The sequence below is a fragment of the Semicossyphus pulcher genome, unplaced genomic scaffold (assembly GCF_022749685.1).
Source record: "Semicossyphus pulcher isolate SPU_LCO1_2020_fin unplaced genomic scaffold, fSemPul1.0.p SCAF_17, whole genome shotgun sequence".
Lineage (NCBI taxonomy): Eukaryota > Metazoa > Chordata > Actinopteri > Labriformes > Labridae > Semicossyphus > Semicossyphus pulcher.
In genome coordinates, this window is record NW_027211681.1 from 12,862,931 (window position 1) to 12,881,465 (window position 18,535).

General features: G+C 44.1%; 2 protein-coding genes across 2 annotated transcripts in view; one reads left to right on the forward strand and one right to left on the reverse strand.

Annotated features, from left to right (window-relative positions):
• The window catches only part of prr36a (proline rich 36a), a 28,926-nt gene extending 18,031 nt beyond the window's left edge, over positions 1–10,895 (forward strand). Inside the window, exons 4-6 of the mRNA XM_069665474.1 lie at positions 4,658–4,842; positions 5,195–7,825; positions 9,754–10,895. Of these exons, the coding sequence (XP_069521575.1) occupies positions 4,658–4,842; positions 5,195–7,825; positions 9,754–10,895 (3,958 nt within the window). The remainder of the gene's footprint in view (positions 1–4,657; positions 4,843–5,194; positions 7,826–9,753) is intronic.
• Positions 10,896–14,229: 3,334 nt separating this feature from the next.
• On the reverse strand, positions 14,230–16,783 carry cunh19orf67 (chromosome unknown C19orf67 homolog). Its single transcript, XM_069665475.1, has 7 exons — positions 16,642–16,783; positions 16,188–16,389; positions 15,975–16,113; positions 15,526–15,626; positions 14,838–15,068; positions 14,514–14,666; positions 14,230–14,362 (listed from the first exon to the last, which is right to left on the reverse strand). Exons 1-7 carry the CDS (start codon positions 16,781–16,783, stop codon positions 14,230–14,232), a joined length of 1,101 nt encoding a protein of 366 aa, XP_069521576.1.
• Positions 16,784–18,535: the final 1,752 nt, after the last annotated feature.

The following is an 18,535-nucleotide window of genomic DNA, read 5'->3' on the forward strand; positions in this document are numbered from 1 at the left end:
ACTTCATCTAAACACTCCACTGACCTGATTCAGACCTCCTCGATTCATTGTCAAGGAGATAACCGTAGGCTTGCACAAACCTAAGGAATGTGTGCTCCTCTTAAGAAGGAGTAAGGCTGCAAGTTTTAGACAGTATACAAGCCAAACAAGGAATTGTTCAGATGCATTTGTTGAACTGGAGGGGATACTTGAAGTGATGAGGGGGGAAAGAGAACGACAGAAGAGAGAGAGAGAGAGTGTGTGTGTGTGTGTAGGCTTCATTTTATTTGTAGGATGAGTTTACTGCAGCAGGGATAAAGTGCACCTCCTGGCTAACCCCTCTTCTTTCTCCGTGGCTTGATTAAAACAGAATAATTTAATCTACACGACAGGAACAGCTATGCCAAGACACTCTGGCCTCCCAGCTGTGAACAAGAGGAGAGAGAGGGAGTCATGGCTGAATGCAGGGAGAGTAGGTGTGGCTTTAACAAAGCCCCCCTGGCTCATGTTTATACTTTGAATTTCGGCCAAACAGATGTTGCAGCTGCTTAGCGTAGTAATACCTTGGCTGTGTTGTTTGCATCTGCCGTCAACATTTGTGAACATTGACTGTAAAGTGTATCAGTGACTTGCCCCCATGCTGACCTCTGCCCTGAAGAAGACCTCGTGTCCAGTCATTAAAACCCTGTAGATGGCTGTTTAGTGCCTCTCATCCTCCCGTTGGACTGTGATTTGTATTGATTTCAACTCTCTGCTTGCAGGAAATGTAATCCATACTAATACACCAACAACAGAACCACCAGCCACCAGCCACAGGCAGTGTGTGGAGTACAGGCATCAGTGGGTCTCTGTTCCTCTCTGTGTGCCGTCCCTCTGGATCAAACCTTTGGGCTATGACTCATCATTAAACAGCAGAGGGAGGGGGTGAGGTTATAGTGCGTCTGTGACCTCCCCTTACCCTCTTTATTCCCATCCCTTAACTCTTATCTTCATTTCTGTCTCTTAATCTAATGTCATCCTTCAGCCATCCCTGTCCGCCTTGAGTCCTGCTTTAAATGAGTCGTCCTGTCAATTCATATTTAGCTTACGTTTGAAAAATGCTTAAATTCATGCATCCTTTCCTAACCTTCCTAAATTCTCCCTTTAAAAGTTCCAACTTCCCTTTTCTCCTGCTTTGTGTTTCTGTTTTTCTTCTGCTGTTCATCATTATCCAACATTTGCTCAGGGCAGAGTTTATTGTAGTGTCTGACACTTTAACAACCAAAATCTTCTGTCTGATGCAAGCCAATTACAATATTCCCCTACGAGTCTGTGCCTGTGATGTGGTTTTCTGATCTTTGGGAAACAAATAGTCATTGTGATGGTTATTGTAATGTGGGAGAGGCATCTGTGCACTGGCATGCTACTCCGCTGAGAGCCGGGCAGTGTGTCTTTGTCAGTTCATGTCTACATCCTTTTTCATATCTGCAGAACGACTCCAGAAGACGACATAATGGAGATTGTCGTAATTGATGGTGGGGTCACAGAGTTCTGCAAGGCGTTTACATTTGATTATGCCGCTTTTGTTGTTATTAAAGTGAATTATTTCTATTAGAAACACGTGAATAAACTAAACCTCCGCGCTGTAAATCATGTGTTTGACATATCAGGGTTGAACTGTGGAAATGAGAGCCTGCACTGCCTGCGGCTGACGACTCGCTCATTTAACCGTCTGACTTTGTTTGTAGGCTGGCCAATGCAGAGAGGCATTGAAGCAGATTACGTCAAATTCTTGGAGCCTGACGAGGCAAATGTTTTATATGGAGATTTCACAGAGCTAACTTTAGCACAGCATCAGCAACATTCTGATTTTTAGGTTACTGCTCAATATATTATTGCCTTTTGGAGTCTGATCTGCACAGATGTCACGGACAAGTCACTTTTCAGTGATTATCATTTAACAGGGTTTTTGCTAATGTAAAAGTTGATAATTGCTTCTTTTATTGAGCTTCTCAGAGCAGGACTACTTTTAGAACGAGGCTTAAAGGTTTCATAAGTAGGATTTTTCCCTGCATTATGTCAACAACACATTCAAACTGGGCCCGTCCTCCTGGGCTCTTCGTCACCAGAAGCTCACCCTCTCATGCAAGAACACGCCCACACCGACGAACTAACACAGACACCATCATGGTTACCTTTGTGCTATCATGCTAAACGCTGGTTACCTTTGCGCTAGTATGCTAAACACCGGTTACCTTTGTGCTAGCATGCTAACCGCCAGTTAGCTTTGCGCTAGCATGCTAAATGCCAGTTAGATTGTCCTACCCAGTTTGAGGCACCTACCTGTCCAACAGAATGAAGACCAACTCTGCGTCGCTCTGTCGCCATGTTTGCCGGTCTGAATGGGGCCCAGACGCTAATTTGAACCACTCCCACACTCACCTGTACGCTGTGATTGGCACAGGGAACCACAACAGCGCCCCTCCTGTAAACATCCTGTGCAAAGCAAAACAACAGAATAGATGCAGAGGGAAGGGTCTCACAAGGGTCTGCACACACAACAGAGAAATAAGACATTAGTTTGTGATTGTTTCACAGTATTTATGCTCTAAACAACAAATGAATACACCTACACCTCCATACAACCCTCGAGGAACATACAGGGTTTATTTTTTATTGGCCGAAGTCGACTGTGTGTCTGTCTGCTCTGCCCTCTGTCACACCTGGAGCTCTAAAGCAACGACACAGCGGACTGTTCTCATTCACAAAACGCCAAATAAAGTATTCCCTTTCACGTCTCATAAAGATGCAAAAGTTACAATAGTGTCTGTTGCAGGCAGAGCAGAGAGAACACTGCAATGCAGGGGAGTTGCATTTTCCAAGTTTCACTTCCAGGCAGATGATGAAGGACATCGTGTTCAAGTCAAGCAAAAGAGAAACTATGTGGTCAAAGATCCAAACACTTGTTCGGAGATGAACAGAGTTAAGTCAAATGTTATTAACAACTATTGGCTACTATTGACGCAGGTTTTTCCGACCCGGGAAGACATGCTGATAGATGCGGATTGTTTCTTTTCCCATTGTCAGTGGCGTATACTCCTTTTGGTCGGTTTTCTGATGCGTCACCGTCTGACATCACAAACGCGCCGGAGACAGGGTTAGTGAATAGTGAAGATGTTACAGTGGTTAGAGCTTTATTGTATGTATTAGTCTTTCAGTCTGTTTATCAAACTCAGTGCAGACAAATTCGAATGATGTTCGAGCGCTGCTCGGACGGAGACGGGCGGAATTTGTAGCTGAGATGACCAGGAGTCACAGAAGTTACCGATGGAGCATAGCATCGCGCCGGAGAGGGGGTGGAGATTAGTGTGTCGACACGGGTTTTGTTTTCCCATCATTGCCGATCGGAGCCGAGGAGCTAATTGCCTGGGTCTACTGCAGAGTCATTTGACCCGGGTCTGAATGCTGATTGTAACCTTTCCCACTAAGCCAAAAAAGCCAGTTGTTAGTCGTTTTTTTGACCAGTGGGAAAAGGGTGTAAGAATTGTCTCTTTTCCCAGACTTGAAATGGGTTTATATCAAAGTGAAACAAAGTCATTTCAGGTTTACTTTAGATGCTTTCAGCTTTACTCTGTAGTGCGTCTGTGCACAGAGCTGAGCACATGTTGAATCGTTTTGGGAGCCAGTGGAAGAAAATAGGTGGGTGGGAAAGGGAGTTGGGCTTGTTCTATATGCAGTTGTGGTGATTGAGTGGATTAGTGCGGTGTCACATAAGGACGCCTCCAAACCGAGCAGTGTGGCTTGAAAAAGGATTGATTTTCAGACAATGTATTCGTCTCTTCTCCACCACGTGTTTTCCTAGCTATTATCTCCCCCTACTACTACTTCCTCCCCTTGTTAACCCTTTTTGTGGTATTCTCTGTTTATCCTGCCCACCATCATTCTTAAAATCTGTACCTATAGCTCCCAGAGCTCTGCTCCTGTCGTTGTTGCCTCAGCTCACATCTCCTCTACCTCGACTTAAAATGTACCCATTTTCCTCCTCTATTCCAGCTTTACATATCCCCCCCTGCTATCCTCCCCCTCACTGCATGCTGTCCTCGCCTCTTGGAACTGATTGGAAAATGAAGGAGGCATTACATTGTGGCAACAGATGGATGGGGCTGTGTTAATGGGTTTCCATTGTTGAAATTGATTTTGTGGTTTACATTAGGACAGGTCATTTATTTATGCTGTAAATGCATGTACCAGCAGAGCATCAGATGACATGATTCAATCTTTTAGACTTGGAATAAATAATGCTATGGATTGGACTACATTTTGATGTGTTGAGTTTCATATGTGCCCGTATAATACATCAGTGTATCAGTTTCCTCTTGTCCCTTCTAAAGATCCATACTCTCATATATGTTATTACATGCAGGGATATCCAGCTCCTTTCTTTTTGTTCCAGTCTGAGGGTAGACTGACCGTCGATCAGGAAGATCTCAAGCACCTTAGGGATTAATGTCGCCTTAATATTGCGTGTTCAGATATAAATGTGTGTTATTATGTTTAAATCCCTGAAAGCAATCAGTACAGTGTACAAAGATCCAGAATGAAAGCAAAAATCAGGCAGAAATGTTATTAAGCTTCTTGTTTTATTGCGTCTTTAGTGTTGTTGCACCTTCTAAAGATGTCTGTCTTTCTTTTCCTCCAGGCCTGCTACAGCTCCCTCAACATCTCGCCCTGCTTCATCAACATCCAGACCCACCACATCTACAACCAACAAGCCCCCGACCACCACAACTGCCAAAACCACTGCTTCTAGAGTTACCACAGCATCCTCTGCTGGCAGGACCACAGCAGCACAGACTCTCAGAACTGCTGCTGGTGCTAAGAAAGGTTAGGAGCTACACCTTCTTTTGGCCAGGAGACTGTCTTTTGAAACAGAGCTGACGGCTTTGGTTACATACGGTGTTAAGTTTTCAGTTTAAAGTGTCTTTAATAAAGTAGCATGAAGTAGTTGATTGTAGTCCCTGAAGTATCTTATTTTTATGTGTCAAAACGTGTTTATTAAAAGTCAAGTATTTAATCTGCCCTATGAACCTTGACTGGAAAAACAAACAAATATTGTTTGTTTGCTGGCGGTAAAAGTTCTGTTAACTGATTCTGACCATGAGTATCACAAAGATGCTCTGCTACAAATGATTCTCAAAATAAAATATATTGACAATAAAACTGCTTTTTTCAACAGATGTCAGTCGACCACCTGCTGCTGCAGCGGCAAAGAAACCTACAACAACTACAACGTCCTCGGCTACCAGGAAACCTGAACCCTCTAAACCCACAACCACCGTGAAGCAGAGCTCTGCCCCAAAATGGTCCACAACAATGAAGGTGGCAGACCCAAAGGTGCCACAGACCAAAACTCAACCGCCTGCAAAATCTGCTCCCATAAAGAAACCCGTAGCCGATGTTCGATTCCCTGCCCTAAACAAACAGCCCACTGGCCGAACCCCACCTGCCTCTCCAGCCAACAAACCTGCAACCAGCAGCACGGCTCTGTTGAAACGTGGCACCAAACCAACTCAGGCTGTCCCGCCTTTCACTGCCGGCAAGAAAACAGGGGTTTCAAATACCACCACACCTGTTGTCGAAACGCAGAGTGCTGCAGTAGCAGCAGTAGCAACGGTAGCAGCTGCCACGGCAGCGACTGTAATAGCCGAATCTCAAACTGAGGCTGCAGTGTCTCTTCCACAAGAATCATCTCCTGCTGCCTCTGCACCAGAGGAGATCCCTCTCCCAGCTTCGGCCAAGGATACCACAGCAGAGGTTGTCGCTCAAGATACCGCTCAAAGCCATGTTGCTGCCTCTTCTCCTGCAGAAAGCCTCGTCAGGACAGACTCACCACAAACATCTCCTCCCCAGGAGCAGTCTGAAAGCAGTGCTCCTTCATTGATAACACTGGAGCAGATCCCCGCCCCGGCTGAGCCTTCATTACCACCAGTGGCCTCCTCCTCAACCCTCTCCGACGAGCCTGTTGACCTGTTTACAGACCAAACCCCCTGCGTATCTAAAGCCCCTCCTGCTACAGCAAGTCCCATCACTCAGGATTCTCACACCAATCTAAACGAGGAGGAGGATGAAGAGGAGAGGGAGGGCAGCCAGCTGGTGTCTGTGTCTGAGATGAGTGGAACCACGCAGCCCACAGAGGAGTCCCGTCCGGGGTCTGCTGGCCTAGTCGGAGGGTCAGCATGGAGAGCCAGCGGCGCCTTGCTCTCTGAGCTGGACTCTGAGGAGGTGAGCGGCAGCCAGCAGGGAGCGTCTGAACTGAGCGCCCCTGGTGTCCTTGAGGGCACAGAGAGCATGGATGACCTGGGAGACGGCAGCCTGAAAGGAGCCATCGACATGGAAGGAGCCTCAGCAGGCTCGCCAGACTTTGAAAAAGTTCCTGACATTCCAAATAATGACTTTGACGAGGATGAGGAAGACGACGATGATGATGATCGGGTGTGTGACATGGATGTGGGTTCAGAGCGGGCAGATGAGCCGCAGAGGCCGAGGCATGACAACGATGTAGATGATGAGGAAGAGGATGACGATGTAGAGATGGCTAGTGAGGGGGTGACAGAGAGCGGGCTGGAGAGCTACGGGAACGCAGATGAGGACGACTTTGCTGAAGATGAAAGACTCGACAACTTAAACAGAGTGGCTCAGCCACCTCCTCCTCCTCAGCTGCCCTCCGCCCCGGCTGCTCAGTGGGACCAACCGAACCCCTTCACTGATCCCTGGGCAGAAGCTCTGCAGCCACAGCAGGTTCTCGAACATGTCCCCCAGCCTGTACAGGCAGAAGGTGCAGCTGCAGCAAGCCCTCAGGCAGACCAATGGCAAGCAGACTCTGAAACCCCGACTCAGCCACCAGCCCACGCCTGGCTAGAACTCGGCTCTAGTCCTTTTGTTCCTGAAGACCAAGAGGTTCCCCATCAGTCCTCTGTCCAAGATAAACCACGAAATCTAGAGGCTCAAATGTACATGGATCAGTCCAACCCAGCACCCATGCAGAGCCTGGCCCCAGCTCCTCACTCTGCCCCCGGGATGTCTCTGTCAAGCACCCTGAGCAGTGAGACCAGCACACCTGAGGAACTGGGTGAGCTGGTGAAGCTTCACCCCCAAGCTGCAGGGCTTTCCCCACAGCCAGACCTGGACTACCAAGACCTGGGCATCCACTTGGAAAAAGAAGACCAGGAGGGAGAGGAGGAGGCTGAGGCGGAGACCCTGCCAGCTGATGAAGTCCTGGGAGGCCCTGCAACTGCCCCCACCTCCAACCCCTCCTCATCCTCGGTAACAGAGGACGAGGCCAGCGACACGGAGGGAGAAGCTCAGTTGGATGATTCCTTGGAGAGTCCCGCAGTCGCTTCCATAACCTTTGACAGCCAGGCTACAGCCCGGCGCTGCCTCTCCACTGTGGAGGAGGGTGAGGAAGCCGAAGTAGGAGGCGTTGCCGGTGAAGACACCACCCCACCTTCGGCGACATCGCTGGCATCTTACGGCTTCGACACCATGACCACAGCTTCAAACTCCAACGCCCAGTCCACTGGAGAGAGCTGCATCAAGAGTCCCGGCATCTTCTCCCTGGAGGAGCTGTCTGAGGAGGCCAAAGAGCCGTTTCTGATCCCGCAGCCGTCCCTCACAGAGCAGCAGTACATCGAGTGTGGGAAGCAGGAAGCAGAGTCCGCCGAGCAAGTCGGGGAGGACATACCGGCGTCAGAGCAACCCCTTGATCCTTCATCTCCTTTCACTTTGCAGCAGCCAGAAGAAAACCCAGATGACATCCAGCCTGCGTACTATTCAGCTATCTGTGAAAAGACTGAGAACTCTTTTGCAGGTAACGTATAGTTCATCATCTCCCTAACAGCCCAAGTAACATCCCTTAATCCCCCCCTGGCCTTGATCCAGCGTCCCAAAAATATCTCCCTGTTGTAGTCCTTGTCGTCAGTGTTTGTCCTGAAATCTCTGGGGGTGGACTTAATCAAAATAAAAAAAAATAACAGAGAGCAAAAAAAGGGAAGAAATAAAAAGAGGACAGCAGTGGCACTTCCCTCTGATATTACATTTCCATGATGAGTATATGGCTTAAATTCCTGTATGTGCAATAGCTACTATTTACTCTTAATGTGTGAGCGTGCCTGGGTTTTGGTTTCTGTTTTATTCAACACAGAAGTGGCATGGGTTTGACTTTGTCTGTTTACAGCTCTTAAAAAGGGAAAACAAGAAAATGGCGCTTAACTAAAGAAATACGGAATAAAGTGTTTAACATGTTTTCATGTGTATTTATCCGACTTTTTACTGATCAAAGCTGTTAACTGAAAAAGAGTTTTCATTGTATATTCCTGTTTGTTTTGCTCTCATACTTTATGATACAGGCGATCTTCCTTAACCCCGATCACTCCTCATCTCTTCTCGCACTTTAAATTGTAACCTAGCTTTTTCTTGTGTTTATCCATCTTTTGGAGAAATGAACCTTAAAACTTTAAATAAAGATTAGATTTTTACCATGACGTACTCTCTGACCCTACACTTTTATTGGACTTTTGAGTGGATGTAACACAGACTTATGATCGATGGATCAGTGTGAGAGGAAATTGCTTGTATTCATTTTAAGATCTCACAAACTTTGGGTCTAAACATTTCATTTTAGTGCAGACACTTCCACCATTCAGCCACTCATTGCTCTATGCTGCCACACACTCACACAGACATTCATACAAAAATCGTGGCAAGAACTGTACAAGATAAACAGTGGAACATCCCGCCCTTCTTCAAAGACTGCACTGAAAACCAGGAGGAATCTGCCATCGGTTAATTGTCCACGTGACGAGAAGTCAGACATCTCATCGTTGAGCCCGAAGAACTGAACCCTGCTTATTCTACTTTAATCCAGTGTGGGTGTGTTGCTGTTTTAGCTCTCCTCTACTGCCCTTTTTAAGGCGTTCTTGCTGCACTGATCTACAGCACTGTGTTAACTTATGCTTATGCATGTCACCGTCGCACAAAGACTTTTGATCTTTCGTTCAGGGTCAGGCTGATAGCTTGGCTCTAGGACTAGATGGAATAGTGTATCATTTACTTGATTCCTTCTAAAGCCAAGCTATTCCTTTTAATCTTCCTGTGTTGCTGGATGTCTATAAATGCATGGAGAGCTTTTGCATGTATCATTGGTTGACTAACTACAAAACTCCACTCACGGGTGATGACTGTTTACACTTGCAATAAGCTTTTCTGTGTTTTATTTCTCACCATGGTTGATAGTGATTGCATATACAGGAAGTTGGCTGCTTTTTTGCTCACAAAAATCTTTCTTTTGCTGGTATCAGTTTTTAAACCATTTTACATTTAAAAAAAAACAAAAAACAATCTGATGTTTGCACATTTGCTCTCTGCACAAATTTTCTCAACCACCACCCCCAGTCACCTCACCTTAGGTCACTGTTTTTTGGTGTGTTCTCTGTTTTTACACAGATACTGTGGCTCCACCCCTCTGAATGCTTAGCAGGCTGTACCTTACACTGCTACACCACTCAAATATTCTGTCAAAGGTTATTAGTCTGTTAGGCTCCTTGCAGATGTTTGGTCTTGGCTTAAAAGCTTTCACTCTACCTTTCAGCGAGTATGAGCCTCTGCAGGCCGCCCCCCCTTTCCCTCTACACCCTTTTGCTTGTACTCACTGCACTGCTGTCACTGTCCTGCTGCCTGTCACCTGTCTTATAACATCACACACCTGTAATCTTCCTTCCCGCTTCCTCTCACACACAGGCTTCACTGCACTTCCGCACCCTCACCGCCGCGATCACGCAGTGTACCCCAGAACCTACTGTGACATCATCAAACCTCACACCGCCGCCGTCACCCCGCCGAAGCTGACCTGCGCCGACCTCCCGCCCAGGAGCCCCGGGCAGCAGGCCCTGAGCCCGCAGCTCCGCAGGCTGGAGCAGCACCAGAGACAGCTGCTGGAGCTGCAGCACCGCAGGGAGCAGCAGAGCAGGCCGCTGGAGGAGGCAGAGCAGGAGAGGAAGAGGAGGGAGGAGGAGGAGCAGAGGAAGAAGAAGGAGGAGGCTGAAGAGGAAATAAAAAGGAATAAAGAGGAGATGGAGAGGAAGATGCTAGAGCAGGCAGAGGTGACAAAGAATGAAGAGGAGGAGAGATTGAGGAAGGAAGAGGAGCTGAAGCAGAGGAGAGACCTGGAGCTGCAGCTGCAACAGCAACAAGAGGAGTTGAAGCAGAGGCAGCAGATCATGCAATGGCAACAAGAGCTGCAGCAGTCTAATAAAGGGCAGACAGTGCTGCTGTCCCCGTCCTCTGGCCTGTGCACCATCTATGAAGCCCTGGAGAACACTGATGAAGAGGAGGAGGAAGGTGAAGACGGAATAAAGGAGCTCAACCCTGCTAAGAAGAAGAAACAACCCAGAAAAGAGACGTTGAAAAAAGAGATGGAAGACGACTGTGAAAGTGTAACTTCAGACGCAGACAAACATAAAGACTCCTTAATCTCCACAGAGGACCCTCCTCCTCCTCCGTCTCCTCCTCCTCACCCAGACTCTCCTCAGACACCCAGCAACCACTCCCAGGATGAAGACAGCCCCCCTTCTCTCCCTCCTGAGTCTCCAGAGCGGCCTCCCCCTCTGGACCTGGACTGGGGGAAGAAAGTGGACATAGTGCAACAGCTGATCAATCAGACCTTAATGCTCAACAGAGAAGGCTGCTCCTCCCTGCTCCTGCTACCAGGAGGTGCAGGAGGCACACTGAGCCCCCTGGAGAGCAGCCTGTGGCCCAGCCTGCTGCCTCCTCTCACCCCTCCCTCTGCCACTGTCACCTCCGTCAGTAGCTTCTCCCCGGAGGCCACAGGGAGCTCCCCGCAGGGGGAGTGGACTGTGGTAGAGCTAGAGACGCATCACTGAGGGACATCCGTGTGTGATGTCACTCACACACTTAAAATAAAACATTTGCAGTACTGTTAAACTTTAACGTCGTGCATACAGGGAGGAGGAAACAAGTGCTGGAAAATTATGCACAAATACACAACAAACACATGCAGAGCAGCCTGTTCTCGTACTTCTGTGAAACAGCTGTACAGACTGATAATGGCTAAATTTCAGGCTGGGCAATGGAGCAGAAAATATAAATATCAAGATGAACTTATTCGACGTTGACAAAAAATTGCAATTTCTGTGAGGGAAGTAGAAATAGAAGACGTTTACACCCATCACATCGTGCTGAGTGGTTAAGTATCATTGTAAGCAGACAGTGTATTACAGTAGCATGTAAAAAACAAAAAGTATCTCAAATGAATTATATTTTTTTACTGCCAGCCCTGTAATTAGACCCATAGATACACCTGAGGTGCTGTAGATCAGTGGTTCCCAACCAGCGAGTCACGATGGATCAAATCAAAGTGTTTGAAAGAATGAAAAGAAGGAAAACGCATTTCTATTTTCATGCTTTTCTTTTATCTTTGCTTTTTTCTAAACTACTGAAGTATTTTGCTACTGAAGGACGACAATGACGACGTTTGAAGGAGTCTTATGTTAATAAATTGGAAACCACTGCTATAGACTCAGATGAGAGAGACTAAGTGTAAGATAAGTGTACTGTAAAAACAAGCACAACACAGATATCAAGATGTTGGCTATTTAAAATGCAAAAAAAAAAAGTCTTGCCCTGAATTCAGACTTGCAGGTAGTTCTTGTGAACTCATTTTTAAAGGTAAACTCCATGTCACTGAAAGTACTAAATTCCATAAAACACACTAAACTGATTTCATCCTACTACTGACATGACCCCCATGTCCTCACTATGACGCTACCTGAGAGTCTACACTCGGGGCAAGAGAGTCTCTGGTGCTGCCTGTGAGAACCTGGATCTCAGAAATTCAAGTAGACAAACACAACATGACACCGCAGGGAAACTCAGCACCTCTATCACATCACAATGATATCCTGCACCACTGCAAACAGAAACTGTAAACTTACACCTGGAACCAACTGATCACCAACAGATTCCCATGATGCACCACTGCTACAGACTAACAGGGTTGGAACTGAACACTTTTCTTTATGCCAAATCTTTGCCGTGGGTGGCCACACACGCACACACACCGATAGTGCCAAATGGCCACTATCAAGGAAGGTAAACTGACTGGTAGATTTGGTTGTTTTACTTTGTGTTGCTCACCTGTTGCCCCTTTAGTTTAAGCTGTTTATACGTGTCGATGGACACAACTCTATCACCTTATTTTGAAAGGAGAATACACTGGAGAACCTGCTGGTCCCGCTACTGAATACAGATGAAGGAACTCAAATTCCCAGACTTCTGTGACTGCACCGTCAACTATTTTATCAGTTGTATTTTTACAGAGGCCTGGACACTCAACAGGTTGTTGAAACCTCTTTTACTTTGGAATAATTCCTCTGTGAACAGAAGTTAAAGAAACTACAGCTAAGGAGGACGAGCTCAGGCTAAACTTTTTTTTTTAAACCAAAGGTCGGTGCAACATGTCAGCAGTTCCTTTTAAAACACTGGGGTCAGACACTAATGAGGTTTAAGTTACGAGCGCATAATCGTGTCAAAAGATGACACCACATGAACTTTGTTTTTCCCCAGGTAGTCGTCTTCCTAAGATTCAGCTACACATGATAGCACATTTTATGACAAGGTTACTCTACACTAAAAGTTTTAACCGTTACTGCTGTGAAGGTCAGGAGTCACTATATTTTGAGTACGATTATTTAAAGGGTGGGGGTGCTGGGAGGGATCAATATCAGGATATTTTGGGTAAAGACTCTTATTGTTGAAGCTGTGATGAGCTATGGTACGAAAGTGTGTGTGTCACTGGTTGTAAATGTTTATATGGGGCTTGTGTGTTGATGTCGGTCTGTTGTCTGGATACTGTGTTTGTCAGTCAACGTTTCACGCTGTCATGTCAGGCTTCTCTGTAATATATCACAGTTTTAAAGATGAGGTTTTCTTACATGTAGACCTGATTTGAAAGCACAAAGAATCTGAAACATAACAGCCTTTTGGGTTGACGCAGTGAGCGAACTACTTTTTCATCCCTGTTGTCTCGGGGATGAGAATTCCCTTCATCATCGCCTGCTAGTTTGTCGACTCTTTTATCAAAGCCTCTGTGTAGCAACTGAAAGGCAACCAGCTGTTTGTGCTTATGTATGTTTGCATTCCCTGAACCTCCTGGCAGGACAAAGCTGGACTTTTCGGACGTACGCTTTTCATCACGTCTGTGTCGTGTTTTTGTATTATGTGTATATTGTTCAAAAAGACTGCTCACTGTTATGAAGGGAAACTCCACTTTACTTTTGTACTTTAGAGATGTAGAGGTATGGGAAGACCTTTAAGAGTCATATATAGATTTTTATTGATAATAGAGAGTGAATGATGTGGGTTGTAAATGGTAGATTTTATCCTCTAAGTTAATTGCCTTCTTCTTACACTTTATGTCCAGTCAACAGGTTTGATGAGCTGAATGGTAACAAGGTCAAACTGAACACAGTAAACTGAGCGAAGTTAATTTGTTTCTTGTTTCTCTCAAGTTTTGGATTTGGATTTATTGAAAATGAGGAGAGGCCTGTGAGATGAAGTAACCAGGCTCTCAAATTAAGGCAGCTTGTTTAAAAATGTAAAGTTTTCCTTGTTGGACTTTCTGAAAGACAGAATCTGTGATTGTGTGTAATTATTTCAATGCAATGTTCATGTAAATAAAATGTTTTTTTAATAATTATTTTTTCTTTTTTTACAACACAACATGCACTTAAAAACTGCAAACTTATTTACATATTTACAATATGATTACGTTTTAAAACTGACAACATTAACACTCTGAACAGAATAAAATGTCAAAACAAAGTGCAACACGCAGGTGAACAGATTCGTCAATGTAAACAGTTTAAAAGAAGTGACAATAAAACTTAGTGCAGGAGACAAACACTGGTCACTAAATATCTTGAGCTTTAAACATGGAAAACCCAACAGGTCCTGAATGCATCACAGCACACAACACCTTAAACATGAAACCAGATGTTCCACCTTCCAATCTCAGGTAAACTCAACACCTTTGCTTAACATTCTGCTCGAGGACTTCCTGGTCCTGCACAAGGGACCGACATTGTTCCTGTTTTTTTCCCCACATGCTGTTTCTTTTTCTACCAACCACCATAAATTATTTACCACACAGACAGACATCATATGTGTGTTAATATACACACATGATTCCTGCAGGGCCTAACATCTCTCTGTATTCTGGCGAGACAACAGTAGCCTGTACAGGTGGTCTGTGGCGCTGCAGCTCGACGGCTCATCGCTGCCCAGAAACAACAGTCTGGTAAAGGTGGCCTGAGGAACCTCGCACACGATCCTGAAACACAATATAAAGACAACTTTACCAAACTGCTGCTTTAGTTGTCAGACACACTGATGCTCTTCTGTTTACACTTTTAAAATGTTTATGAATTCTTTTTTTTTTTTACCACTTAGCATGGAATATTTCAAACTGTGAATCAGTGTACCAGTCGTAGATGTCCTCTGTGTTGGGGTCAGGGTTCACCTGCACCCACTGACCGATGGACCACATCCTCACCACGTCACCATTAGAGACATCGTGGATGTCTGCAGCAGCTTTTGCTTGTAAGTGTGGAACATCCTCGCAGCACAGGAAGTAACTGAGTGCGACATTGGGTCATCCGCTTTATCACAAAATAATTGCAGAGATGTAAAATAGATTTTAAATATAATATCTGAGGAAAAACATTTCCTGTTTAATCTTCTGTCCATAACAAAGGAACAGTGGATGTAAAACACAGAAGCCGGTAGAAGATATCGTCCAGACTCACTACTCTGTGTCCTCCCTGTCTGTTTCTTCCTTTCCCTCCTCCCTCTCTCCACCCTGCCCTTCATTCGCCTGCTGCTTCTGCACGTTGTCTCTGAGTCTCTCCACATTCCAGCGCATGCGTTTGTACAGGCCGGTGTGGACACGAGTCAGGTACGGCATCGGCCTGCAGTAGCGGAACGCAGTCAGCCTCAGACGACCGAGCTGACTCTGACCGATGCAGAAGTGAGAAACACTGTGAGGAGGGGGAGTTAAGACATAAGAGATATTTATATTAGGTAAAGCAACAACGGCAACAGGATTCAGCCAGTGGAAGAAAAAACAGGAGCATAGAAATCTGCAGTTTTGTATTTATAATGTGGTGAGCTGCAAAACCTTAAAAATAATCCCCGGCTTGTGAGACTAAATTTGGCTTCCAGATATTATTCACAGATGCTTCCAAGACTTAAAAAGGCATTACTGTATATACCATTTGAATTTGTATAAAAGTCTAACGCTATGTTAAATTGGGAAGTTAAGTTTACATTTGAACAAGTTAAAAGATAAGTTTCAGTCTATTTCAAACACTTTCATAACACACTAAAGCCTCGACAGTATGAAGAACATGAACTATACCAAAGAAACATGCACAAGTAAGCAATTTTAGAAATGTTTAGTAGAAATGTGTGTTGTTCCTTTGCATGCGTGTGTACCTGTTAGGCTCGGCCTCGTCCAAACAGAGGAGACTGTAGCTGGCATAGGTCAACACCAGCTGCTCCAACTTGTCACACAGCTGCTGAGAGAAATCCAACAGCTGGCCCCGCTACACGCACAAACACACACACACACAGTAGGAGTTTAGAGTCCACTTGTAGCTGTTAAACAGTGAACACAAATTTCCCTCTCATTCTCTAACACACACATTATGTTCCTGTTTGTTTCTGGATCCGGAACAGATGGAAATGATTGTGAAGCAATACAATAACCACACACCCAAATTCACAAATTAAAAGCACATTGCTTATTTACAGTGTAATCTATAATACATACTGCATTGAAGGACTCATTTTTGAAAGCAAAAATAAATGTGTCTATCACAGTATTTCATGTTTTCAAGCTCAGGCTAAATACTCCTAGACAAGAGTTGGGTGAAAACATTTACCCTGGGGTAGATTTCAAAGGGCAGAAGGGTGTTAGGGGACAGGATGCTCCTAGTTGTGGATTCCAGGTGGTTAAAGTAAGGCTGACAGGTGTAGAGGAAATGCTGCACTTCCCCAACAAGAGCCTTACTATCTTCTCGTCTGCAAAAACAAAATCATAAAGTAGCAGAATTACACAGGTATGATTTGTGCACACTAAATGTCCAGCACCTTACCCATTGATAAGGCTGTCATGTAAGTGATCTGCTTTACTCAGGAGGAACTGCAGCTGCAGCCGCAAGGACTGCAGCCCCCCCTCCTGCCGTCTGGCCTCCACACAGCTGCTGCAGGCCTCACAGTCACAGCTGCAGGATGGGTCGTTACCACAGGGGGGCAGCAGAGCAACGTTGGCCAACAACAACAAAGAGTCCTTTATCTCTGAAACACAAAACGCAACATAATAAACGTAAATGATACTAACATCCACAAAAGATCCCTCTACTCCACTTCAAATACAACTAACTACCAACTTAGGTGTAAGAGGTGGGGTGATCATGGTTATTTGGTGGTTATAGTTAAAACTCTGGAAGTAATTTTTTTCTCAATAACAGTGAATGAGTTAAAATCATTTAACTTCAAGAGTTAAAAATAGACATCCATGTTTTAGAGCCGGTCGTAGTGTTTAACCACCTTGTCCGGTGTTTTGCAGACCCCCCGTCCAGTCTGACTCCTTCACCCCGCTCATGACCTCCTGCAGGCCCGCAGACGTTTGTTGATCTGACGGTGAGTTTGAGGTGAGCTGGACCTCAACCTGAACTTCAAAATCTGTCATCCTTTCTGCTGGAAACTAAGTTCGTTTTTCTGAAGAAACCTTTGAAAAATACAATGCTGCATTAACTAATTTAGAGCTGTATGCACTGAATGACTTAACCGCTAGCTTGTGTAACTTAAAATGACTTGCTTATTGCTGTTGCCGTTAGCGAAGGAGCTAGCTAACGGTCTCCTTATTAGTAGCAACACATTTAAGTTTTAGCTAGGAAATTGACTACCTACGTTTTTGACCGAGTTATTCCATCAGACAACTCAATGTGGCATCGTGTTGGATTCTGATGATTGTAATGGTTTTAGGTTAAAACGGTTAAAAGTATTTTAAGATAAAACTAAGTTAGCTACCTAGCTAGCAGTTTAGCTAATCGTTTCCTCTTTTCATCCGTCAATCCTCCCTCTGGTTAAGCAGTCAGGGGTCAAGGTTCAAGAGTTACACTGTAGAAAGAAACTAATGTATGATAATTAAAAAGTATTTATTAAAAATGATTTAATAATTTTTTATATGTATTTGTTTTTTGGTTTGGGTTTTAATGTACTAAAATAGTAAAACTAATTATTAAATTAAACTAAATTCCATGTTATTACTAGTATTTCTAGCTAAAACATTTACTTTGTCAATAGTTAGCATCAGAAGAGAGTTAGCTGCTGGCTAAAGTTTCTTATCAAATATCAAATATAATTCATATCAGTTATTATAGTTTTGAAATTTTCATTTGTTTTTATTTTTATTTAGTCTTTCATTTTGGTTTTTGATTTCAGTTAAGTTTTAGTTTTACAAGTTCATAGTTTTATTTTTATTTTGAGGAATTGACTAGTTTTAGTTTAGTTTTTAGGTATTAAGTGGAAAGCCTTGAAGAAGCTGAAAAGGGTAGGATGAAAGAATGCATCACATTAAATATGATTTTCATTGGGTCTTTGTCATCTCTCGAGAAGTCAAACGGAGCAGGACAAAGCAGTACCAACCACAGTTTGAATTGAGGGGGAAAACGAAAACTAAGCAGATTTTACCAGCAATTCTATTTAGTTTTAGTTCGTATTGAATTGTTCATTGTAGTTTTTATTTAGTTTTAGTTTTTTGAAAATTGTAGTTTTTATTTTTATTTCAGTTAATGAAATAATATTTTCACTGCTGGTTTTAGTTTTAGTCGTAGTTTTTAACTGTAATAACCCTGTTTCATATCATTATCATATGATTGTCCCTTGAACCTCTTTTTGTTATTATTCCAACAAAACAAGCCAATTTGAAATGCCTTGCCACAAATTAATGCGTCAATACAAATGCATTTATATACTCTTTTTTTTTTTTTTAATTGTACAAAGATTAATATACTATTTTTGAAAGTTCTAACACACTGAAATCCAAAATGTTCAAAATGTTGTGTTACACATCTTTAGTTTGCTTTATAAACCATCGTGACTATTTGTTTTGTTGATATGTATGAAGACAGAACAGGGGAGAAAGCAGGACATCTGATTTCCTTTCGTGTTTGCCATATCAGTCTCAGCAGAGGCAGAACAATAAACAATTTTTACACAACCGTGATTTTAGACCACTAAATAGCCCTGTGTTTAAAATAGTATAACAAATTGCCTATTGCTTTCTAATAATGATACATTTTTACAAATCGCTGTTTGACGTAATACAATGTTTTTTTATGTCTTTGTATGTGTTTGTGGATGTGACTCGGGTTCAGCAGGACATGACGGAGCAGCACTGCTGGTGGATTTTATGGGGCCGAGTGAGTGACACAGTTTG

Bases quoted from the DNA above. Each gene is read 5' to 3' on its own strand.
- cunh19orf67 (XM_069665475.1), bottom strand. From the start codon at position 16,783: ATGACAGATTTTGAAGTTCAGGTTGAGGTCCAGCTCACCTCAAACTCA. The intron at 15,069-15,525 runs GTACACACGCAT...CCCTCCTCACAG, and splicing joins GACGAGGCCGAGCCTAACAG to TGTTTCTCACTTCTGCATCG. The intron at 14,667-14,837 runs GTGAGTCTGGAC...TGTCGCACTCAG, and splicing joins GACAGGGAGGACACAGAGTA to TTACTTCCTGTGCTGCGAGG.